At 45.4% G+C, this 26,094-nt stretch overlaps 1 protein-coding gene across 5 annotated transcripts in view; it reads left to right on the plus strand.

The window, feature by feature from the left end:
• The window catches only part of Nrde2 (NRDE-2, necessary for RNA interference, domain containing), a 43,945-nt gene extending 19,485 nt beyond the window's left edge, over positions 1–24,460 (plus strand). The window contains exons 5-14 of one of the 5 annotated variants that reach the window (XR_003582214.2): positions 2,640–3,090; positions 3,996–4,401; positions 5,828–5,961; positions 8,144–8,264; positions 12,724–12,899; positions 14,966–15,352; positions 16,107–17,035; positions 18,135–18,273; positions 20,874–23,438; positions 23,545–23,616. Coding sequence is in view for 3 of the 5 variants with exons in the window: in XM_027931504.2 (XP_027787305.2) it covers positions 2,640–3,090; positions 3,996–4,401; positions 5,828–5,961; positions 8,144–8,264; positions 12,724–12,899; positions 14,966–15,352; positions 16,107–17,035; positions 18,135–18,273; positions 23,545–23,616; positions 24,119–24,244 (2,941 nt within the window). In the remaining 2 variants the exon portion in view is untranslated. The other 4 variants (XR_011706538.1, XM_027931504.2, XM_071607610.1 and 1 more) reach the window with 4 other exon arrangements.
• Positions 24,461–26,094: the final 1,634 nt, after the last annotated feature.

Raw genomic sequence — 26,094 nt, forward strand, 5'->3', positions numbered from 1 at the left:
TGAAACTATGTGATATCAACTGTTAAAAAGGAAGTGTACGTGCACATTACAAATGTATACAGAACAATGTCTGAAAGTAGATAATATAAGCCAGTAAGATTCTCTAGCAGTTTCATCTCCTTTGCTACAGAAAATGAAGCTATTACTTTTAAATTAGAAAACTAAGTAACTCCTCACCCATACTGGGGATTGACCCCAGGGGTGTTTACCCAGTAAGCCACATCCCGTATGATTTTTTATTTTGAAGCAGGGTGTCATTAAGTTGCTTAGGGCCTCACCGAGTTGTTGAGGCCAGCCTCAAACTTGCGATCTTCCTGTTTCAGCCTCCTGAATCACTGAGATTACAGTATGCACCACTGTGCCTGGCCTCAGTAAACATTTTTAACAGATTATATGAATATTTAAAATACTGTATGTTTTTAATAAGGGATCAATACTATTAAAATAGTAGTAATTAAAGAGACAGTAATAGTTTTTTTTTTTAACTTAGTTTGTTCCTTAGGGAATGAGGAGTGTGTTTAGAACTATTTAACTCTGTTTTGTCCCATTACAAGTTGTTGTTACACTCCTTAGGTTTTGGTGCTCGAGTATTGCCCCAGGCATGCTGAGCACAGCTCTACCTCTGAGGTGCACCCCAGCCCCGTTACAGTTTTTGACTCATGTTGGAATACAGAAAGATTGTCCTAAGGTGATCTAGGCAGAGTTGAGGGATGGGGGGATAGGAAAAGGGTTTGTCTTATCTGCTTTCTGCTCCTTTAACAAAATCCTGGGGGTCCAGGACTTGGTGACTCACTGAAGAATCCAGGTGTGTGTGGCTCACGGTCAGCCTCTGGCCCTGGCTGCATGAGGACCTGGGAGACAGAGCAACTGTGTCAGCTCAGGACTTTGTTCCCTTCTTCCTGGGAAGTCACTAGTCCCACTTTGGGGGTCCCATGCTCATGGTGACCTTCGTTTTGGACCCATTATGTTCTAGCGATCCCGCCTCCAAATACCATCCATTTAGGAATTTGGGAATTAGGGTTGACTATCAGCTCCTGAGAGGACATCCAAGCCCTGCAGGGCGGGTGGGGGAGAAAACATTTCCATCTTGCGGAAGTCATCACACTTGAGCAGTGACAAAGGACAAGGTGTTCACAGAGGGCAGCTGTGGACAGTGGAGAAGCTCAAGATGGAGGGGGAGGCCATAGTGGCCTGTGGTGTGGTGGAGGCAGAGCTTGTGAGAGCCAGACCGAATGACAAGAGAGGCTCGCTGTGGCCGGTGCTTTCCTCCTCCTCCTCCGTCTCCTTCCCATGCTTCCAGCGGCAGGCACCTTCCTAACTTAACGCCCACCCGTGATTCCTCGAGCCTGGTCAGAATCCACGGGAGCAGACTGGTGGCGCCCTGCGTCGGGTTTGTGTGGCTCACCTGCGTGGCAGCATTTGTCAGTAGTGGTTCTTTCCGCTGCTGGTGGTGCTGGTCCTGGCTCAGCCGCCGGCTGTTGTCTGTTCTTTTTTTTTTTTAAAGAGAATTTTTTAATATTTATTTTTTAGTTTTCCATGCTGAGGATTGAACCCAGTGCCCCGTGCATGCCAGGCGAGCGTGCTACTTATTTATTTATTTTTGGTACTAGGGATTGAATGCAGTTGTGCTTTACCATTGAGCTAGATCCCCAGCCCTTTTTATTTTTAAAAATTTTGAGACAGGGTCTTGCTGAATTGCTTAGGGTCTTGCTGAATTGCTTAGGGTCTTGCTAAGTTGTTGAGGCTGGTCTCAAACTTGGGATGATCTTGCCTCAGCCTCCCAAGTTGATGGGATTACAGGTGTGCACCACTGTGCCTCGCTTTGCTCAGTTTTAATTGGGTTGTTTGCTAACTACATACAGAAAAGTACAAAATTTTCTTTCGTTTTGCCTGTGCGTATATTCAGTAGTCATGTGCTGGTAACTCTGGGGACACCTACGTGTTACATAAAAGCGTTTAAGAACCCAGCCTCTTTTCCTCTAGAGTAGAAAATAGCCAGATGTAATTTCATTTGACATACTTTGTTTCAGGACTAAAAAAAGAATCTTAGGCCTGTATGTTGTCTTACGTACGGACACAGGACGATATTGAGAAATCGGGACTGAGGTAGGAGACAGATGGCTTAGGTTCCCAGCTCAGTGTGCTTATTAGGAACAATGTAAAAGGTGATGAGATTTCTGCCTGCCTGTCGTGTGTGGCTGTGATGATCAGATGACATAAAGAATATGGCAGTACTTTAACCACAAAGCTCCAGGAAAATATAAATTACTAAAATCTAGAAGATGGTCATGATGGAAACGTTAACGAGGGTTGACTTGTTAGGGGAAGCAGTCAGACTCGGCAGAAAATGCTGATTGCTAATTCTCTCATGGCTCTAAATAGAAGCAATTTTTTGAAAAAGTATTTTTTAGTTGTCAATGGACCTTTATTTTATTTATTTATATGCAGTACTGAGAATCGAACCCAGTACCTTACACATGCTAGGCGAGCGCTCTACCACTGAGCCCCAGCCCCAGCCCTAATACAAGCAATTTGTGTGCAGTGAACTTGAAAGAGTTTAAAGTTCTAATGAGCCTTCAGGCACTTTGAGGTAGCACATGTATTCCCTCAGTAACCTTTTTTCTTTTTTTTTTTTAAAGATACAAGAGGAAAGGAGACTCCTGCCTGGGCATTAACCCGAAGAAGCAGTGCATATCTTGGGAAGGGGCTTCCTCAACAAAGAAGCGTGCGCACAGGCACGTTGAACGCTATTTTACGAAGAAGAGCGTGGGGTTGATGAGCGTTGATGGCGTTTCTGTTAGCAGTAGAACTGATCCTCCCTCTGCAGAGCCGGTCTTGTTTATCCCCGTGAAGGACTTGGATGATATGGCTTCTCCTGTTACAACCTGGTTGAATCCTTTGGGGATTTATGATCGTTCAACCACACAGTGGTTACAAGGACAGGGTCCTTCAGAAGCAGAATCAAAGCAGCCAGAGTCACAGCTGGACAGAGAGAATGCTCTTCTCAAGGCAAAGGTGGAGGAGTTTAATAGGAAGGTTCGGGAGAACCCTCGGGATATTCAGCTGTGGATGGCATTTGTTGCTTTTCAGGTAAGTGTCCCTGTCCTGGTTCCTATACCTTGGAATGAGGTTCCTGAATTGGGGCAGACCCTTTTATTCTTCAGCACTTTCGGAGCTGCCATGAGGAAACCTGGCACCGAGCATGTAAAGATAATTAGGCCCTAGCCCTTTCCCTGAGCTTGCTCAGGGTCCACCAGGGAAGCCTGATGTGAGGAACAAATGCAGCCTGGGTAGTCAGTGCTCTGCTGTGTTATTTGGGAATGGAGTCACTTGCCACTGGGGAGGAAGACAGGCTCCCAAGGGAAGGTGAGATTGGAACAGAATCCTTTTTTTCTTCTTCTTTTTTTTTGGTGCTAGGGATCAAAACCAGGGCCTCATTTGTGCTGAGCAAGTGCTCTTGCACCAAGCCACATCCTAGCTCAGGAAGGAACAGAATCTCAAGAGGAGTAGATATTCACTAGGCAGTGGGAGGCAAGTCTGAAGTACAAACAACACAGGCCAAGCGCACAAATCAGAAGTCAGTAGCTAGAGCTGTGTGCTCCCTGTGTGTTTCCCTAAAGCAGATGGGTCTGTCTTTTGTCTTCACTTGGAACCACATGCTATCATTAGATACTGTCCCATGTTTGGCTGTTTTATTGGTAAGACTGGCTCTTCAGAAAAGGTTTTCAGGGCACGATATGCTGGTTACTAACACTTAAATAAATCTAAGTTAAAAATGGCAGAGTAGGCAGGTCAGTCTGTTGAAGTAAAGAGATCACGACTACTGTGGTAGGTGACACAGGCATCTTAATTCCTTTTCAGGAAAAGGAATTATGGTGAATGAGTGGTTATCGACAAAGTAGAAACTCGTGGGGATTGTTAGCCTACCCAAGCACTGTCGACACTCTGGAGGTCCCCACTCATTGTGTTAGTAAATTGGTGTTTTTGTCATTGAGGATGAGGTCATGAGGAGTCCTGGCCTGTATGCTATGGAGGAAGGAGAACAGGAGAAGAGAAAGAAGTCCCTGAAGCTCATCCTGGAGAAGAAGCTGGCCATCTTGGAGCGGGCCATTGAGAGCAACCAGAGCAGCATCGATCTCAAGCTCGCCAAGCTGAAGCTCTGTGCGGAGTTCTGGGAGCCTGCTGCGCTGGTCAAAGAGTGGCAGAAACTGGTCTTTTTACATCCCAATAACACGGTCCTTTGGCAGAAATACCTTTTGTTTTGCCAGAGCCAGTTTAGCACTTTTTCAATATCAAAAATTCACAGTCTTTATGGAAAGTGCTTGAGCACTCTGTCTGCTGTTAAGGATGGCAGCATCTTATCTCACCCTGCTCTGCCTGGCATAGAAGAGGCCATGTTTGGTAAGAAGATAACTGATCCAGTTGCGTGGGAGGAGTTGGAAAAAAGGACTTATTTTTGGTTTATTTTAGAAAAGTCTAAATTGTCAGAAGTAATTTTTAAAAAAAGTGTTATGACTCTGGTAGATTATAATATTCCCCTCCAGCTCTGTGGGTAGGGGTGTTGGTGGGGGGGTGGGGACTGTTTAGAATCAGTAGTTGGGAAAATGTCACTGAACATGAAGCTCCAACTTTTGTACTGATTAGTCCAGTAAACAGTCTTTTAAGTGCTTTGGCTATCAACCTGTTACAACCCCTAGTTACCTGGTCTCTGGTAATAATGTACATGAGATGCCTTACTGACTGCGTAGATGTGTTATTGATATTATTATGCTGTTAATGTTTTGGGTGTGTTCCAAGGAGCTTAGACTATAGATTTCTGCAGTAATGTGAGGCAGCATGTTATGCAGGAGCTGGAGAATGTCACTCTTCAGTTTGAATCTGGGATTTGTCCTTCATTGGCTCTGGTGTGACTTTGGACATATATATTTGTTTTCCTGTTTGAGCTCCAGTTTCCCCATCAGGAGCAATAGTTTAAAAAAACTCATCTGCTCACAGGGCTATTGTGAACATCAATGAGATAGAGATGATATGTGGTGAGTCCAGCTTAATGTGTGGCACCTAACAGGCATATCTTTTATTGAATTCCCTGCTGTTATTACTGTTAGCATCTAATACAAACATAGTGCTCTATAAATTTATTAAGCATTTACCACTCTTAACATAAAGAATCTCACCTTTGGGGCTGGAGGTATTGGGAGTGAGTGCTTAGCATGTATGAGGCCCTAGGTTTGCTCTCCAGCACCAAAAAATAAAATAAATTCCATGGAGTAACTTTTAAAAGTCTTATATTTAAAATTATTTGTGATATGCTACATACACAGCTTGATGTTATTTAGCAAATGGAATTATACCATTGAAACGCTGAACTGAAAATTTCAAGCACAGAACCTGGATTTGTTCACAGTGGACCCTGAGGCTTGATGAAAATTGCTGGGCAGTGACGCCATCTAGTGATCCGTGGGGTACAGAGCTTTGCTCTCTGATAAAAATCTACGTCATCCTTTTCCTACAGTTCTTGTAGCAGTGTTGAATATTTGACAGCCAACATTCAGATCAATCTCTTGATGTATTTTTAGGTACCATGTGTAGTTTTTATTATAATAGTATTCTGTGTTGGCTTCATCAAAAATCAGCAAGATTATACTTGGATGGAGTACTGCTGATAGTCCTTTTAGATCAGGACATGTGTGTGTTCCAGCTTTGAAAATGTTAACAGGAATTTCTGGCAAAAGATGTTCTCAGTGTTCAGTCGCATGTTGTAAGCGTCCTGTTCTCTCCCTCAGTGGTATCAGCAAGGAATTCTTTCCCTTTATTCTCCCTTCTGCAGCACTCCTTCTTCAGCAGTGCCACTTTCTGCGGCAGGCTGGCCACTCAGAGAAGGCCGTGTCTTTGTTCCAGGCCATGGTTGACTTCACTTTCTTCAAACCTGACAGTGTGAAAGATCTGCCTACCAAATTACAGGTACCAATCTCTGCTTATATGATCAGTGTCTCTTTCTCAGAAATATTCCACTGAGCCAAGGAAAATTCCACAGTGAAAGTAATGAAATAGGGATAGAGAAGGGAAGATTCGTCCCTTCTCTCCACGCCCGCTATCCATCCATTCTCCCCTTGTGGCCCTTGTTTAAAGGCACGTCATCTCCAGCAGTCATGCTGCAGCGGCAGGCCCGTCACTCTCCTGTGTCCTAGTCTGGGTCTTGTGGTGCTGGCCAGGTAACCTTTCTACTGCCTACAGTGTTTGCTGGAGTTGCAAATGAAATTGCATTACACGCACTTTGTCCACACCAGTCCTTGAGAAGGGTTCATCTTTTAGGTGACAAGTGAACAGTGCCAGAGTTTGTTTTGTGAAGAAATGAGAACATCTTATTATAGAGATATGCCCTTGTGAAAACCTCTGTCTTCCCCTTTTCCACTGAAGAAAACTGCTTTTTTGCTCTGAAGAGGCTCAGGTCTCCCTCCTATGGAAGTTTCACGAATTGCCAGTAAAAACCATTTTTATAATGATGTTATCTCTAGTTAAAGTTGGGTTAAAGAATTACCGGTTAACATTAGTATAATGGATTATTAATAAGCCAGATAGAGTAGTTTTATATTCTTTGGTTTTTTTAAGAATATGCTGTGTTCCAGAAGTGATTCTTAGCTGATTCTAAAGGTCGGGGTCTGAATCCCTCTCATCCCTGTTCCTCTACTGAGACTCACTGTCTGTGAGGAGAGCATTTACTGCCCCGAGAAGGAGTCCACTGGCTACTGTGACACAAGAGGACCAGTGCTCAGCTGCTCATAGGTGTCCAGGGATCATGAGCCTTAGTCTTGAGGTTTTAAGTACTAATAGGTATGTGTGTTTCCAAAGCATTTATGTGACAGCTTTGAAATGAAACTTCTTACTTAACAATTTTCCATTTTTTATTAACTGAGACATTACTGTACACACATTAACAGTTTATGTAATAAAAGAGTCAGATACCACTATTTCTTTGGAGTAAAAAAAAACTGGTTACAATAATTTATCACATAATTTTAAGAAAAGTTCTTTTTCTTGAGTGCACTTTCTTCCGTCACTCTCACAAGAGCAGACCTATGAAGTGAGAGCATAGTCTTCCATTTCCTTTTCCGAGGGTGACTGACACATGCTGGGAGTGCAGGGCCCATGTCATCTTGCTTGCTCTGCCCTGCCCTGTCCTACCCTGCCCTGACTCTTCTAGAGACCATGTTCCTCCAAGTATGCAGGACACTGCTCAGGCTGCATAATCCTGTGACTCTGTCTGTGCTGTGCTGTGCTGGTTGGAAGAATGTTTGTCCTTTGAAAGGTTTCTTACAAGAGCCTTGTGGGAGTAGGGTTGTTGGCTCACTCTTGAAGTCCTGTTGCCAGTTGATAGCATGATCACGTTCCTGCTCAGCCGCATTCACATTCTGTTCCGTGGGGAATTATTTATTGCCAGTGAGCCGGTTTCCACACACTATGGGCCTAATGCCCACATGAGTGGAGCCAGGGGCTCATGGGTCAGGCTAAAATGCAGGCCATTTTTTTCCTTGGCATGCTTCCCTTCTGTGTCTGTGCCAACAAGTATTTATTGAGTCCCTACTATGTGTTGAGCTCTGTGCCAGGTGTTGGGGGTAGAGTTACCTAAGATGTGGTTTTCCCCTCAAGAGCTCATGGTCATTGGAATTTTGAATTCCCTTCCCCTGAAAAGGTCTTGAAAGCAATGTGACTTCAGATATCTGTCAGGGGATCCAGTGGATTAGAGGAACAAGCAAAGCCACCAAGGAGCAGAACTGGGAAACTGCTTGTCTCCTGCCCAGCTGCAGGCCCTGTCACTAGAATTTGGCCAGTCTTTTTTATAATCTAACTTTGGAAGTGTCATCTCTTCATCTTGGCCATATTTGATTTATTATAAGTCACTGGGCCAGCCTTTGCTCAGAAGTGTGCATTCCGAGGCAGGAGTGAGGTGTCTTGGAGGCTGCCTACCACACTAACTATTGTGTTTTTGTCGTGGCGTGTTCCGTGTGTTGACTTCAAACACTGGTAGCCGCACATGGCTTTAGGAATCCTCTGCTCTCGGTGTGTCCACCAGCACTTATTTTGTCCAGTGACTCAGCAGTGTTGTCCTGGTAGGCCTAACTTATGTGTTTTTAAACCTAAACAGGTGGAATTCTTTGAGCCCTTCTGGGACAGTGGAGAGCCACGGCCTGGGGAGAAAGGAGCGAGAGGCTGGCGAGCGTGGATGCACCAGCAGGAGCGGGGTGGCTGGGTGGTCATCAATCCAGGTAGGTGCCTCCCCGGGAAGATGGGTATGCACTTTTCTTCTGGAGTTTCAGCATCTTCATGGTCACTTGTATGTCTGTATAACCTTTTTATCCGTGGCTTAAGAACATTGTACAAACTTCAAAATGTCAAAAACACATTAAGTAGATTTCATGGGAGAGTAGACTGTTTCTTCGTCTTTTAGACTTGAAAGTACTTAACATCCCGTTCCTCCAGTCCATAGTGCTCTGAGGATGGAGTCTCTGGGGGAAGGAATTTTTTATTTTCTTTGTAAGTTGCTCCTGAAGAAGCAAGTGTGTGTTTAAGACGGTCTTATTGTTCCTTTGGCAACATACAGATCAACAGATCCTTTTTGCCTTTTTAGGAATATTGCAAAATAATTAACTAGCATTTGTATAACTGTCATTCTGCATAACTTCAGAGTTCTTTCCAGATTTAAATTCTAACACAGCACTATCTAATAGAAATACAACACAAGCCACATGTGTGATTTCAGATTTTCCAGTAACTACAATGAAAAAGTAAAAAGTTGGGTGTGGTGGCACATGCCTGTAATCCCAGTACTTTGGAGGCTGAGGCAGGAGGATTACAAGTTCACGGCTAGCCGCAGCAATTTATTGAGGCCCTAAGCAATTTAATGAGATCCTATCTCAGAATAAAATATTTAAAAAGTGGGGTGGGGTGGGGTGGGCTGGGGAGGGCTGGGGATGTCACTTAGTGGTAAAGTGACCCTGGATTCATCCCTAGTTCCAAAAGTAGTAAAAAGAAACAGTGAAATTACTTAATAATGGTATTTTTAACTTTGTATATCATAACATAAACATTGCAACATGTAAATACTATCAGTATTTAAAAATTATTAATAAGATATTTTACATTTTTCTCCTTTTCCTGCTAATTCCTTGAAAGTTGGTGTGTATTTTGCACCTGCCGCTCACGTCAGTTCACCCAGCCACTTGTCCAGTACTCACCAGCCACATACTCACAGCTGGGCCTTGGGTGGTGCAGCTCTTAGACATTCAGTAACTGCTTCTCTCTCTGAAAAGCACTTCTAGCCTAGAGGGAGGTCTCCCATGCAGACTGTTTCATCGAAAGTACCAGGACTTGGGTACCAGGTTCTAGCTGAGGCTCAGCTGCCTCTTCTCCCAGCATGACCTTTCTAGTCCCTGTTTTCTATTTTTTTAAAATGTTTTTTTTAGTTGTACATGGACACAATATCTTTGTTTATTTTTATGTGGTGCTGAGGATCGAACCCAGTGCCGCACGTGTGAGAGTCAAGCGCTGTGCCACTGAGCCACAACCCCAGCCTCTCTAGGCCGTTTTCTTGACCTATAGATAGAAACTTTGGTGTCGGCGTGGTTTGCCTGGCACAGAGCTCAGGCTAGGTGGCGTCTCTGCTACCACTGAGGGGGCAGAGGGCTCCTTTGAAGTTTTGGGCTTGCTCTGCTGGGGGCGCCTTCAGGTGAGGATCGTGCCTCATCCTCATCCTGTGGTAGGCTCAGCTTTTAGATTTCCCTTGAGGGTTCTTTTTCAACAAGAACTGGAACCAGTCTCCAGGCTAACCAGTGGCTCTGTGTGAAGGCCAACAGCCTAAAGCCTGCATGTGTGGAATGGAAGTGTTGCACTGTTGGCCACAGAGACGAAGTGACCAGGGACCAAAAAATGGCAGTCTTGGCATTAAGCCTTCTTTGTTCAGTGACTGACTCAACTTGGGTCTGTGTTTTAGGCTAGCTTTTTGATTTGTTGAGGAGCAAGATTGTTATGATGCTTAGTATCTGTGTTATAAAGTTTGTCAAATTCTGTACTTTTGCAATGATAAAGTAGCATTCTCATAGCAGTTATCTGGAGACTAGGGTAACACTGTTTCTCTGATGAGCGTCCAGATGTCTCATGGTCACTCATAATGAGATGTAAAGTTAGTTTTCTTAGAAAGGAGTGTTAAGTGTGGAGACCTTGACTTTTAATATCAAGTTAGGGAGGTGTTTTGGCACCTATATTTCCTGAGATTTCCTAATGTTTCCATTATAGAAAATTGTCTATTGAATTTAATTAATTTCTTTCTGATGAATTTAATAGGAGTCTTTCAAAAAACCAGCAGAGAGATTGATAATTTTCTTGTTTCCAGAAAACTAGTTGGTAACTATTTTTGTTTTTACTTTTAAAATTTCTGTCCACCCTGAGAAATGTAGCATTTAGAAGGTAGTTGGGATTTTATAATGTGTTCTGAGGCATATCTTTTTCATATATCAGTTTATTTTTACCCATTAGTCTGTAATTATTATGTCTGCCTGTCCAAAACCATGTGATCTTTTGAATTCTTTTTTCTTTTTTTTTTTCTTCAGACCTAGGGATTGGACCCAGGGCCTTGCACATTCTAAGCAAACACTCTACCATTGAGCTATACTCTGATCCCTTTTAAAAATATTTTCAAATTTTGAGACAGAGTCTCAGTAAGTTGCTCAGACTGGCCTAGAACTTATGATCCTCCTGTCTCAGCCTCCCAAGTAACTGGGATTACAGGCACATAATATCATGCCTTGTTTGAATTCTTAGTGCAATAAATTCAGGTGTCTAACTGAATATGTATAACTCAGGGATCATTTTAAAGTATTTCTCAAAAGTGTTTAATGGATTACTTTAAATGTAGACCTTTAGAAGATGAGGACGAATACATTTTGGTATTTTACTTTGAGAAACACAGAACATTTAAGTAGAATGCTGTTATACATTTAAATTATTCAGGGTTTTTGTTGTTTTTTTATTTTGAAATACTTGTAGATTTACAAGAAGCTAAAACAAATGTACCTAGAAGTTTTGTGAACCCTTTGCTCAGTTCCACACAGTGGGCAGAGTTTCACAACCAGGAAGCTGGCATTGGTATAGTCTGCAGAGTTAGGGTTGATTCCAGTTTCACCAGTCTGCACCTCGTTTGTGTGTGTGTGTGTGTGTGTGTTTCCCTAGGTACTTCGGTCCCGTGTAGCTTCATGCAGTCACCACCACACTCCAACACAGATCTGATTCATCACACAGAGCTCCCCCCCCATGACTCCCCTTTTTGGTCCCCCTGTTCCCTCCCACTGATCTGTTCTCTACCATCTCTAGAATGTTTGCATCTTCCTTCTCTGAAACTCTGTGCTAATTAATCCCCTCTCCCTGTAGCAGCTACCATTCTTTCTTGCTTTAGTAACCTCACACAAGATCAGTTTTGTAATTATTTGTCCTTTTGTGACAAGCTTATTCCACTTATCATAGTGTCCTTAAGGTTCACCTATGTTGTGCATGTGTTGGAATTTCCCTTTCTCTTAAGATGGGATGTGTGTGCCACATTTTGTTTATTCATTCTTCCATTGATGGACACTTGGGTTGCTTTACCTTCAGTGGTTGCTGATGCTGTCATGAACATGGGTGTAAAATATTTGAGTTCCTGCTTTTGGTTCTTGGTATATATTCAGAAGTGGAATTGCCCAATCATGGTAATCCTAAGTTCAGTCTTTTCAACTGTCAATACTATTTTTTACAGTGACTGTATCATTTTACATTCCTACCACCACTGCACAAAGGCTCTGGTCTCTCCACCTCCTTTGCAACGCTTGTTTTCTGTGTAATTTTTTGAGATTGAATTATTCGCTTAGCACAAGTCCCCTGAGATACATATAAATTATTGTGGCTATCGATAGTTGTTCGTTTTTAACACTGAGTAGTAGTAGTCCACAGTATAGTTGTGTCACAGGTTCTGTTCACTTACTGTGGGAACTTTTGGGCTACTGTGAATAAAGCCACTACAAACATTAGTGTATAGGATTTTATGTGAACATAGGTTTTTGTTTTTCTGGAATCAGTTGTTCAGAATTAGGAATCAGAGAAATTACTAGATATTCTGAATTGACCTATTTTTAAGCAACTTACAGTGGTGTCATAGTTAATGATAAGGCCACTGTCTAAAAAGTCTGATGGCTTAAGGAAATCTAAGCCAATACAGTCACTAAATAATATTCAGCATTCTAAAACTGTGTTGTCCAAAACGGTGATCTCTAGTTACCTCTAGTGACTATTTAAAAATTAATTAAAATGAAATTAAGAATTCAGTATTTTTTTATTTGTGATATTTCAGGTGCCCAGTAAGTCACATGTAGCTAGTTGGTACTGTTTTAGCACAGATAAAGAACATTTTTCACTTCTGCAGAAAGTTCTTTTGAACAGTGCTGGTGTAGAGTATCTATCATTCTTTTTTTTTGCTGTGATAGCATTTCAAATTGTCTGATTCCCTTATCTTTCCTGCCTGTTCTTCCTGGGCCTTGGGAGAGTCCCTAGATGCCCCTGAATGCCTGAGGAAGCTGGCCTGGCTCTGATTCATCTTGGCGTGGTAGGTGCCCACACAGTACCTGGCACAGCAGGCTGACTGGGTGACCGTGGGGGTTTTATTTACTGCTTAGGTGAACTGGAGATTTCATTCTTGTCTAGATGAGGATGATGACGAGCCAGAAGAGGATGACCAGGAGATAAAAGAGAAGACTCTGCCCAGGTGGCAGATCTGGCTTGCTGCTGAGCGTTCCCGAGATCAAAGGCACTGGCGGCCCTGGCGCCCTGATAAGACCAAGAAACAAACTGAGGAAGACTGTGAGGATCCCGAGAGACAGGCACGTGCGCTCCACCGCAGGCAGGAAATTGACCTTGGGATTTTTGTCCTCCTCTCATTCCCATTATGTCTCCTTATCTGAAAGAAGTTGCTGGGGGTGCCCTAGTGCTTGGCTGGCTCAGAAGACTCTGGCCTGTTTCTGTCTGTGTCTGGGGAAACAGCCCTCCTGTTCAGTATCAGATAGAATTTCCCTGCATCTGGTTATGGGAGTGCTTATTGGCACTTGACTAGGTAGATCCTGTTGAAGGTAGGCTCTCTTGGTCTCCCCTTTGGAGAGTGTCTTCCAGGTCATTTAGTTAACTTTTCATATGGAACCCTGTGGCCTCAAGTTCTAAAATTTGGATCACTGTCCTAGATTGTTTAATTCTGTCTGCTCCCCCACCCATTCTCTTGGATCCATGGAGATGTAGCAGCTGGATTCAACTCTAGAAGGCATGAGGGGAGAATGGAGAGACCGTACCAGGGCAGTAGGCGCACAGCTTGACTTGTTGAGGAAGGCGCTGGTGTTGGTTGAACATGTTGAGGGCCACACACTTCATTTTACTGTTGTTCCATGGTATGATCTGTGCTGCTCTGCATTTGTGGGTTAGCAGCTCTGCGGGTTTTAAATTAAAATGAGGGAGGAAGTGCTCTTTTTTTTGTTTGTTTGTTTTAGGTGGACACAATATCTTTATTTTATTTTTATGTGGTGCTGAGGGTCGAACCCAGTGCCTCGCGCATGCCAGGCCAGCGCACTACCACTTGAGCCACGTTCCCAGCCCAGAAGTGCTCTTTTGATGCCTGGAATTGACCAGGTACCAGCTCTACTACTTGGTGGGTGTTACATGAATAGATTTTTCTCTGTGACCTTGCAAGTGACATGCCTCAAAGGTGGGGAGTTCTGCCTCTTGTTCATTGCTGTGTCATCAGTGCCTAGAGCAATGCTCATTCTGTGCTTAGGTGATATTCTTATATGTTGAAGCGTTGTTTGTTGATGCTGGAGCATGAAGGCCCCACAGTGCCAGCCACATCTGTGAACAGGGTGGCCAGACTGGAGTTAAGATGCAGAGAATTGGGGCTAGAGAAGCAGGTGTGGTCTGGGCAGGAGGGCCAGCTTCCAGGGAAACCTCAGCTCTCCGCCTGCTGTGGGAGGCATGTTTGTGTGGGAGACCTCTTTCCTGACTGCAGCCGAGTGTTTAGGGGAGACTGGGGTCTCCTTTTGGTGTTCCAGGATCTTATATGGAGTTCACTACTAACCTTTGGGAAGTTGGTTCTCTACCAAGAATTCCACCTGTCCCATGGACCTGGAGCACACAACTGTTGTGAGTGACTTCTTGTCATTTAGCTTTTTCTCTAGTCCAGGCCTGGGGAACAAAATCTTTTTGATTAATTGATGGTTTGATTCATTGAGTCCCAAGTTTATTGTGTTTGCATTTTGATTTCCTCTGCCGAGAGCCACAGAGATGAATCAGACAAGCAGCAAGTACCTTGAAGCAAAGAGCAGTGGGCGTCCTTGGCTTAGATGTTTTAAAACAATTACGTGAAATCAGCTGTGAACATGTACAGTTGGTATTGGGCTCTTAAATGCTCTTGTCATTTTCTTCTTACCTGTGCCTGTTTATCTGCAGTTTTCATTTTCTGAAGAAAATTTGGACAAAAAAAATTCTCAAATAGAATTTTTTTTACCTTAAGATACAAAGGTTTGTTATAGTAACTATAAAAGCAATTATGTGTGCTTTTTGAAGGGAACATGGTCAGTCTCTCCTATGAATCCAGCAGGATTCTTTGGAAGTGGTCGGCTTGAGCCTGTTTGTGCCTGTCTGCCTTCACAGTTCTCCCCAGAGGTGTGAAAGTGCTAGTAGTCTTGGGCTGCTAGTGGTTCTCCAGCTGTCTGGGAGGCCTTGGGCGGCATCCAGCTTTTTTGTATTTTGCAGAAAACTTAGTTCTATATAAGATTTACTTTAATTTGAGTCATGTTGAATCATTAGTACCTCCATATAAAAAGAAATGTGAAAAAATGTGAAGACAGAAGTCTTGTGTGTTTGTTCATTTCATTAAATGGATCCCTTTATTCTGCCTTTGATACAGGTGTTGTTTGATGATATTGGACAATCTCTGATCAGGCTTTCCAGCCAAGAGCTTCAGTTCCAGTTGATCGAGGCCTTTCTGCAGTTCTTGGGTGTGCCTTCTGGCTTTGTCCCTCCAGCCTCCTGCCTGTACCTGGCCATGGATGAGAGCAGCATCTTTGATAGTGGACTCTGTGATGAAAAGCCCTTGACTTTTTTCAACCTTTCATTTTCTGGCATTAGCTGTGTTGGCTGCATGGACCGGTTGGGCTCTCTCCGCTGGACCAGGGGTCACAATCGAGAGGGCGAGGAGTTCATTCGCAATGTCTTCCACCTTGTGATGCCTTTGTTTTCGGGCAAGCAAAAGTCTCAGCTCTGCTTCTCCTGGTTACGGTACGAGATTGCAAAGGTAACTCCAGCTGCCTCCTGCCCGGGTTTGGGGCTTTTTCATTTCACATCAGTGTTACAGATGGCATTGCAAGGCCCCAAGTGCTGCTCCAGGAACCATGACGACTCCTGAAGGCACGTTGTGCATGGCTGCCCTTCAGAGGGGCTGCAGGGAAGAGGAAAGCAGGGGCCAGTCCAGGGCTCAGTGCTGGAGCTGTCACGAGGAGGTTCTTACCAGATGCCTGCGATGATGTTGGCAGTTGGTGTTAAGAACCAGAGTCAGCTTAAGCAGGGTTAAAGGATTTATGTGCTTATTAGAATAGATAAATAAGCTACTTATCCTGAGCGGTATAGCTATCTGCTCAAAAGTGAGTCTCAGCCTGCTGCTCTGCCCTCTGCTGGCCATAGTTAGTACTGACTCTTAACATTCAGAGTTCTGAAGCTAACTACAGCTTATGCATACCAAGTTGTGTTAAAATAGTGTCTTTGATAAAATGTGGTGGCCACGTCTCTTTGGAAGAAGAACATTTGAAGTGTATCAACTTTGTTTATAGAGATTTGAAATGGAAACCTGGATGTGTTAATGTTGGGCTCCTGAGGCCTTGGTAAAATCCTGGTTTCTTTTTTAGCTCAGAGAGCCTCGGTGTTTACCAAACACCCAGGAAAGGAAGTGTAGAGACCTTTGCTGTTGGTGTTTTCTAAAGTTGACATTACAAAGAGACTGCTTGGAAATAACAGAGCACCCAGAGTCATTCTTGATTATTTCTGTCTTGTAGGTCATTTGGTGTCTGCACACTAAAAACAAGAAGAGATTAAAGTCACAGGGGAAGAACTGCAAAAAATTAGCCAAGAATCTCCTTAAAGAGCCAGAAAACCGTAATAATTTTTGCCTCTGGAAGCAGTACGCACATCTGGAGTGGTTGCTTGGCAACATAGAGGATGCCCGAAAAGTTTTTGATACAGCCCTCAGTATGGTGGGCAGCAGCGAGCTGAAGGACCGTGAACTTTGTGAACTCAGTCTCCTCTATGCTGAGCTGGAGGTGGAGCTGTCACTGGACTTGTCAGGGGCCACCACGGCCCGAGCTGTTCACATACTAACCCGACTGACAGAGAGCAGTCCCTACGGGCCCTTCACTGGGCAGGTCTTACCCACTAATGTTTTGAAAGCTCGAAAGGCTTACGAGCATGCGCTACAAGACTGTTTGGGTAAGAGCTGTGTCTCTGATCCAACTCCTGCTGACTCCTTGAACTGCCTGAGTAGCTTGGTCAAATGCTTTATGCTGTTCCAGTATTTGACCGTAGGGATTGATGCTGCCGTGCAGATATATGAACAGCTATTTGCCAAACTGAAGGGTTCTGTTTTCTCAGAAGGCTCTGGCATGGAGGACGGTGCCAGCTCCCAGAATCTGACCAGTGTTCTTGAAGCCATCACGCTGATGCACACAAGTCTGCTGAGGTTCCACATGAAAGTTAATGTTTACCCTTTGACTCCGCTACGAGAGGCGCTCTCGGAGGCTTTGAGGCTGTATCCCGGCAACCAGGTTCTTTGGAGGTCATATGTTCAGATTCAGAATAAGTCTCACAGTGCTAGCAAGACCAGAAAATTCTTTGATGCAATGACCAGGTCTGCCAAACCCATGGAGCCGTGGTTATTTGCAATTGAAGCTGAGAAAATGAGGAAAAGACTGGTAGAAACTGTTCAGAGGTAACTATAGGCCGTCTTGTTTGTGTACTTCCCAAACCTCTCTGGGGTGCTTGCCATTTTCCTTCGCCTTTGCCAGATCTCAGGAGTGGATGGGGTGCAGGGTCTCGAGCACCTGCTGTGAGCGCCCTGAGTGCTGTAGAGAACACACTGAAGATGAACAAGGGACTTAGAAAGCATAGCAGCATCTTTCTTGAGAGGCTTTGGTGGCTGTCTTCCTGGGCTGGGCCTCTTGGGGCATGTGTTGCTTTTGGTGTGTACCTGGCAGGCCATCAGAGTGTCTGAAAAGCTATGTGAAAGCACAGTGGTTGAGGGCCTGACTCTGGGGGGTCACTTCTCTGATTCCAGTGCCAGCTCTATTGGTTAGCAGCTGGGTGACCTCAGGCAAGTTGCTTCACCCTCTTATAGGCTCCTCTCTGTCAAATGAGAATAGTTAAAGAACCCGCCCGCCTCCTATGGTTGCTCTGACGGGTCAGTGAGGTAAGTGCTTGGCCCAGAGACAATGCGTGGTAATTGCTAGCTGCTGTCACTGTTTCCTTAGGAAGCCCTGTCTGCTTCACATGCTGTCTTTTGACGCAGTGTATTATATCCAAAAGTAAATGATAGTCCTGTGAACATATTAGTTTAGGCATCATTGTTTCTTCTGGAATCTCTGTTGTGGTTTCACTGCAACCTTATAAATAAGGTAGAATTTCCATTGAGTAGTGTTTCATTTTGCTTGATTTTTATTTCTTACATTGGGATTTTTCACTGCATGTAAATCTTACCTCATCTACTTTGAATGGAAAGGTCTTTCCTTCCTGGGGAGTAGAGTTTGTATTCTGATTTCAGGGTAGGGCAGCATCTTTAGAAAAGAGAGAAGCAAAGAATTTGTGACTTCTGGACAGTCTTCGTGTGGGGCAGAAACCACAGAACCCTGGCCACTGCTTTCCAGAAATCACATTGTGCCTGTACTTGGTGCCACCACACACTTGAAGGACAGCACTCCCCTGACACACTGTGACCTAGCTGTTGCTGACCTTTGTTGTCACTAGAGCATCCCTTCCTGCAGGTCACATAGCAGAGAGGACGTGTTTTGGTTACATGAGCCCTTGCCTTGCAGGGTGGGAGGTAGAGAGATCCACGCCACCATCCCAGAGACCGGCTTAACACATCGGATCAGAGCCCTGTTTGAGAACGCAGTGCGGAGTGACCACGGCAGCCAGTGCCCCTTACTGTGGAGGATGTATTTGAATTTTTTGGTAAGAAAATATTTCGACTTTTGTTTTTGTTTGAATAGAATTCTGCTTCTTCCTTTTTAAGTGCAAAAGTGTACAAGGCCCAGAGCTGCTGCTGGGAGGGCCTCAAGCCTCCCTGGTGTGGGAACCCTGAGGGAACAGCATCAGGCCTCTCAGGACTTGTGAAGGGGCGGGGATTGCATATTTACTCAGATTATTTGGTAGAACAAAACCAGTAAGTAGTGTAGCAGAACTTAATGTTGGTTTCTTTGAGTTGATTTCATTGAGTCAGCAACTTGAAAAATGGTCTAAGAGCTTTCCTTTGAAGGGAACCTAAATTCTTTATATTCTACACATAAGAATTTTCTGATTCTGTTTTGTTATTAGAAATAAAATTTAGTTTAGAATGTGGTTTTTCAAGTAGACATTTTCAAGCAGATTGTGTTCACTTAAATGGTGAAGCACCATTTAATTTTGTCAACGTGAGGGTGCAGACAGGAAGGTGCTTCTCTGACTACACAGGCTTAACTCGCTTTGCTTTGGGTCTGGGGCCTGGCCCTGAGCTGGCCTCGTCCACTGTTTCCAGGTTGCCTGGTTCTTGAGGACATAGTCTTCTAGGCCTTCTGCTTGTTGCTTTAGTTCAAGGCCACTCACATCCAGCTGACCTCTGGTGAATGTTGTACCTTTTAGAAGCCAGAAGTGACCTTTATTCATAGGTTTTATGTATCCCTGATTATTCCATCAGGACAAATTCTCAAAAATTTCATCAGAGAATTTGAGCATTTGACACAAGACAAAGCTGGGGTGTTTTAAAGAGATGACAGACAGGGTTAGGAGAGGTTTGGCTCTCTGACGGCAAAAGGTCTCCACTGGACACTCCAGAATTTATCTATGTATACCTCCCTGACCTCTGAAAGGGGCCATGTGCTGAAGACCTGAGGGATCAGGAGGATACATCCATCACCTCACGACAGCTATTCATTGGCATATACAGGAAAAATGGGTTAATCCTAGGGGGTAGAAGTTGCATCAAAAATGAATTACTACAAAAGTTTGTACATTTCCTTTGTGTTTGTTCTTTAGATCCAGAAACTCAAGATTTTGTGATTTGTGTGAAATGGAAGCTTAAGGGGTCCTGTGCTATGTGCTTTCGTGGCTGCAAGGGTGCTTCTTGTTTGCCAGAGATGACTAGGTGCAGAAGAATCTGGAGGACTGGAGGACTGGGCTTTTGCCAGAACCCTGCTCTGATTTTTTCAACATTAATGCTCTTGTCACTCTTCCGAAACAATGGGAAATCTGTAGGTTTAAGTGGGGTTAGCTTCCAAATTTGCCAGTGTAATTTCTCCAGTCTTTTATAGGTAAAGGTAGGGTAAGAGCAAATTTATAGTATTTTTATTGAGTCTCTGCTGTGAGCTAGGTTTAATTGGGTTGTAGACTAAAAAATACCATTGACTTGGCAAAAAGATCTAGACTCTTATGGAATTTGTTTGCAAAAGTGGTGTTGAAGCTAAGGATTAATTAGAGCAGTGACTTTGTTTCATGGTTCCTGAATTGTCTGGGTGGGCGCCTAGCACTTTATCAATTAAACACACGAAGAAACCAGATTAGAGCCTAAATGTAGGCTGCAAGTGCCACGAGAAGAGCCGTGGGCCCCGTGAAGGGTGAGACCTGGGGCTGGGCTGGTGGGTTGCCTCCGCTAGAGCCTTCCCTGGACCTATGTACGGACTGACTTGCTTGCTTCTTTCACTGCAAAAATGATTGAGGGATTGAAAACTTACTTTTGGCTGTGGAGAATATGCAAGGAAAAGGAAGTGGACTAACAGCAGTTCAAACTCTCCACTCAGATTGGGACTTAGCCAGTTAAAGCCTCAGTTTTAGGATCTTCCAGTGCATTGTTCTGCATAGATACTAACATTTCAACCAGACTTTTTTGTTGTTGTTTTGGCTAAAGTTGCAGTTACTTTGAAGATTTTTTTGGTCATTTCCTACACAATAAGGAAGGAAATGTAAGTATTGATAAGCTAGTTAGCTGATTCCATGGGGCTGATGAAAGAAGTCTTGCTACATGAAAAAGAAACAGTGGCATTTCTAAATGGTTAATCACTAGATTTCTTTTACCCTCAGTACAGTTCCTTGTGCCATCCTGTTGATAGCGGGCAGAGTTCAGGCCGTATTGAGAGGCCACCATTGAGGAGGGCTGGTGGGAGGGAAGAGATTCTTTTCAGCTGCCCTCCTGGGGTGAATGAGTAAACTTCTCATAGTGCCAGCAACTCATAAGGGGAGTATTATAGAGAGATGACATTTTATTGGAGGAAAATGGATATCAGTTTTGTCAAATTGCTTGAAAAAATTCTGTGAGCTAACAGTTGCTCAGATAAGTTTATAATGAGATGAGAAAAGAGAATCAAGTTTTGCAAAAGTGTGAAGACTTCCACCTTCTCATTTTCTTAGAGGTGTTGCTTCCCCCGTCGAGGTGGAGTGTCTCAGAGAGGAAGGCACAGAATACCAGACTAAGCACCAAACAGCTTTGCAAAATGGGCGAGTGCAGACCACTTGGTAGGTGTGCCGAGGCGGCCTGGTGGTGGCTGCCACTCCACATGGCCACTGGTGTTCTTCCCTCCTAGGGAGAGGAGAACTGTGGTGCCCCGCTCACGGCTGACACGGGAGCTGCTCCAGGGAGGCTGGCCTCCATGTTCCTTACGTGTGCGCGACTCGGCTCTGGGGGCTGAGGGTGAAGGAAGGGGGCGCCTCTGTGTGAGCCCTGTCCTGCCCCTCTGAAGACTCATTGGCAGGATCAGGATGTGCACAGAGATGGTAAAGTGTGACCATTTGCCCACTGCATAGGATGCCAGTCGCTGAAACAAATTTTCAAAAGAGTTATTCACAAGGCAGCTGAGTTGGAGTAGGAGGCCACACATCTCCCTGCCTGAGGGTAGGTGTGTTGGATATTTATGGGGTAAAGAAGCAGGGTGATCTGTGGTGTGGGGAGAATGATTGGAAGATGAAGTAATCTGTGTTTCATGCACATGTAATGAAACTTCATGGCTCTTTATGAGACACATGTACAGAAAACAGAGGTGCACGATCTGAAGAAGGTAGAGATTTTGGCCCTCTGATGGCAAAAGGTCTCTACTGGACACCTGCGCAGGCCCAAATGAAGAGTTGGTGGTTTCAACAAATTTGCCAAGTCCCTGAAAAGTAACCTAGGCAGCTGTTACAATCATGACCCACGTGTCAGAGGTGTCATCTGTAGCTCAGCTTGTGAGAGACTAAGAATATATAGCTCAGCTCCGTGACCTCCAGAATTAGTGATCTGTAAAGCCAGTAAAAATCAGGTAACTAAAGTGGGAAAGGGGCTTCAGAGAGAAGTACAAAGCGTCGGTTCACATATACGAGGCTAGGCCAGCCACGTTTGTTAATTATCAGAGTTAAGATTCCAGTCTTCATGGAGTCTTGGAGACTGAGGTGAGGGTTACCTTCCCAACAGTGGCTCTCAGTTTCTTGGGAGATGCTTCTGACTGGCAAAAGGTAGATATTTATAACTGGGATCCTCTCTTTTAGTAAATGCCCGGCAGATGGTTGGCCCCGGTGAGCAAGAGCAGCTCTCTTCCTTCATCAGCTCTGTCTTCTTTGGTTCCATGCAGAGACTCAGTTGGTGCCCTCAGGTGCTCCTGGCTTGCCTGAGGACACACATTTACCCAGTCATAATACCGTGGGGGTGACAGGAGTGTCACAGAAACTCCAGAAAAGAGTGTATCACCCCCCCAGTTATGTTTCATTCCTGAAGGAATCTTACAAGGAGTCTTGGGTGTTAAGATGACATTTAGATGGTGATAGAGGGACCAGGAGAGCTGGTAGTGGCCATGGACTCTTCTCTCACTTGAGGCTTGCTCTACCCACAGGTGAAGGCATGTCCAAGGCCGTGTCTTAGAATACAAAATCATGGGTAGAAAACACATGGTCACCACTGAGTTCTCACCTGGCATCAAGCTCTTCCACCCCTGATGCAGAAAAGGACAGTGTTTTCCTGTGGCCTGTTGATGAAGGAAATGCCACTGAAAAGAGTATAGTGGTTTATTGGGCTCCAGGATTCTGCACTTGGTAGAAGACATAGTAATATAGTTTTTCTTATTCTTTCAAAAAGGAAGAAAAGGTTCAGTTTAGTCAGGAGTTAGGAGAGGACATTGACGCATACTGACGTGGGAAGGAGCACACCGGCTGCTTAGTTGTGAATTGAGTGGCCCAGCCTCAGAACTGGAGGCATTCAGTAGAAAGGACACATGGGAGTCTCCTGAGCCTTGTGGCTGGCTCTTGGAGACGTTGAGCCTTGCCCAAAGCAGGGTTCTCATAGATGTTGTTACAGTCCAAGCTGTAGTCCCTTGTGACCGTGGGAGTGAACCTTCAAGATTGAAAAATGGAGTTCCCGAGCAGCAGTTTGGATCTCTGGATGCTGCAGTCCAGGTTTCCAGGAGCCCAGTCATTAGCTCTTCCTTCTCTGCTGGCTGCAGCATGCTGGCTGTGTGGCTAGGGAGAGCCAGTGTCCACTAGAACACGATCCTGAGGGAGCAGGCTGGGTGGACAAGCACAGAGACAGACTTGAGCTCCCGGGGCTCTGCTCACGCCAGCCAGCAGGTACTGTCCTGGGTAGCTGGCTTCCCAGGAAGGTCAGGAGAGGTCCCCAGCAATGGCTCCTTCCACACTGGGCTGGAAACACAGTGGTGGCTGACTTTGAGATGAAGGTTTTAGATCTAGAGAGAAGGCCGGCTGAGAACCTGCACACACTCAGACTGAAATTTCTGATGGAAAAATTTAATAAGGTGAAATCTGGCAAATGGGGTAAGCTATTGGAGAAATGAGATAGTCCTGATTATTTCATTTCTCTAAAAGACAGCTTTCATCCAGTGGCACGTACTAAAGCAAAGGTTTTTTTCATTTGCACAACTTATCAAGTTCACCAGCTTCATCTTGCAGATGCAGAATGAGGCAGGTGGTTCCCAGTACAGGAGGGGGAACAGGATTGCTAATAAAAGTGCTCAGCATCAACATGGGGCCATTTGAAGAGGGAAATGTCTACCACATAGCAGGGGCCTAGAGAGCATCTTCTGGTATCTGGGCGCATTCCCTTCAGCCACCGTGATGGTACCGGGCCATCCACAGAGCCTGCCTACGCAGCTGGGGCTGTATGCCATGTGAGGGCTGGTTTTTTTTTGTTGTTGTTGTTTTTTAAATTTCTTTTTTATTAAAGCCTGAGCTCTGCTTCAGTTGATCTTTTTTGTATTTTCGCCCTCCCCTCAGGCTTCCTTAGGAAACAAAGACAGAAGCAAAGGTGTGTTCTACAAAGCACTTCAGAATTGTCCCTGGGCAAAGGTAGGTTTTACACACCATGGTATCTTAAGATTCCTCAGGACCTTTCTCCTAGGCCTCTGCCCAGCCAGTATCGTCTGGACATCAGGGCTGTCAGTACCCCTTCCTGGGGAACATGTAGGGCGTATCCTAGTGATCTGTTCCCTGTGGAGTCAGAGCCCAGTGGTCCGTTTCCTTGCCCTGCATTGAAATGTGGCTCTTAACACCTGCCCAGAATTCAGCCTAGATGCCAAAAGTGTTGGGATCCATGTCCCATCCAGGCCAGGAGACATTCGGAGTCAGTAGACAGTGACTCAGGTCTCCAGCACCTCTGGCCCCACTGTAAGCGGGGCCTCACTTGGTGTTCACTGGCTTTCACTGCTGTCGAGTCCCCTGTCCTTCCTGACCAGTGCTGCCTGAGCTAAGAAAGCCCAAGAGAAAGGGAAGGTGGACTGTGGAGGGCCAGGGTGGGGGGCACGCTGGCTGGAACCCCTCCACTCTCACAGAGGTCTTTCCCTGGCACTAGGTGTTGTACATGGACGCCGTGGAGTACTTCCCTGACGAGCTGCAGGAGGTCCTGGATCTGATGACTGAGAAGGAGCTGCGCGTGCGGCTGCCCCTGGAGGAGCTGGAGCTCCTGCTGGAGGACTAGGGTGCAGGCAGGGGAGCTGGGGAGCACATGCGAGGAGCCTCTGTTTTGGAAGTGCTCTTCTTGGTCCTTTGTGTCGGGGTTGTCAGGCTTTCCCATCTTACAAAGGTTTTGGATGTGTGAACGACACAGAGCCGTTGCTTTACATATTATATATGTGAACGTGTGCACCTGTGTACAGAGGCGAAAAATCACCAGTGATGACGAAACGTGTGTTGAGCTGCGTGTGGACTCCTGTTCCTTCTGCTCTTGCTCTGCCCAGCCAGCACTGGCCCCACCCTGGTACACACAGCCCCTGGTGGCATCATTGAGGGTCCTTCCAGATCCCTCTGTGTTGGGACTTTAAAGTCTGGCCCCTTAACATTAGGACGTCTTTCTGAAGCGGGGTGGCAGGAGGGCAGATTTTGTCCTTATCCTCAGCCCAGCACAGTGGAGGGTCGTTTAACCCTTGGTGTTCCTTCCTGGGTCAGGTGTGGGGCAGGTGTCTGCTTATTTCCTGAGCCCCACCGGGTGGCCCCTGCCTCTGCACAGCAGCATCCCCTGGGATCTTGGGAGCAGTGCAGATTCCCAGGCCCGCCCCAGCCCTGTGAGTCAGAGTCTGCCCTCCACCAGTGACGAGTGAAAGCCCTGCCAGCTCTCCAGAAAGCCTGCTGATGACACCATCCCAGAGAGGGCGGACTGCAGCCAGCACCTTCCCCACCCAGCCTGACTCTGCAGGGAGCACTGAGGTCCGCTTGGCCTCCGTGTGGCAGCTGGCCCTGTTTTTGATTGCTGAGGGCTGTGAATAGAATGAGAGAGAAATATCCACATTCGGGCTTCTTTCTGCTCTGAAGAGATTGGCAGCGCAGTCCTTTTCACCATAAAAATGTGGCGGGAGGGATGTCTCGTCTGTCTTGCCCACAGACCTGCTGCAAAGCAGATCGCTCCTTTCTGGACTCTCTTTTTTTTAATCCTCATCTGTATAATTGCTGAAGATTTTGCATTTCTTTGGCCCCCCCATACAGAAATGCCTGTGTTGTGGGATGTAAATTTGGCCCAAAGCTGATGGACAGGTTGGGAAATAGAAGGGAGTCAGTGTGCTAGCGTGCTTTCCAAGGGCAGTGTCTCAGGATACCCAGTCACTACCGCCTCCTGCCCCTCCCTGCGTGCGTTTCTTCAGCAAAGAGGCACCTAATGGTGCTCCCTCTGGTGTCTTTTCACAGAAACAGGCAGAGCTTAGGGAGTTGGGAGCTCAGCCCTGAACTGGACCCGCTGAGAGCCACTAGAGCGCAGGGCTGAAATGAGGAGCCTCCCGCTCCCAGTTCTTGGCAGCTTACGAAGGAAAGTCTTTGACACCCTCACCTTCTTGTCGGGTGGGTAACTTGCACACCCTATTGGGGGCATCCAGTTGAAGCCCAGGACCAAGCCACATCCCCCTCAACAGTGACTCATGTTTTGATCCTATCTGATTCCTGCACCTGTTCTCATTTGATTAGAACTTTAGAAACTGGCCTGTGGGTAACTGGTCCCCTCATACCCTAGTGGGATCCTTGTACCTTGGGAGCCTGGAATGAATTGTGCAGATGGGCAGTGAATCCCTGAAATGTGATAAAGGAGCTTCTCGCATTGAGTTTTGGCACATTACCCTCTGCATGAGAAGATGCTTTAACACACACGCACACACACTCACTGTGGGTAGCAGTGTTTTTTAAAGTTTTTTGTACTTGAGACAAAATGGGTACTTTATCACTGAGCTACACCTCCAGCCCCTTTATTGAAGTTTTTGGTACTGAGGATTGAACCCAGGGGCACTGAACCACATCCACAGCCCTTTTAAAAAAAAATAATAATTTAGTAGAGAGTATCTCACTTAC

The sequence above is a fragment of the Marmota flaviventris genome, chromosome 2, assembly GCF_047511675.1.
Source record: "Marmota flaviventris isolate mMarFla1 chromosome 2, mMarFla1.hap1, whole genome shotgun sequence".
Classification (NCBI taxonomy): domain Eukaryota; kingdom Metazoa; phylum Chordata; class Mammalia; order Rodentia; family Sciuridae; genus Marmota; species Marmota flaviventris.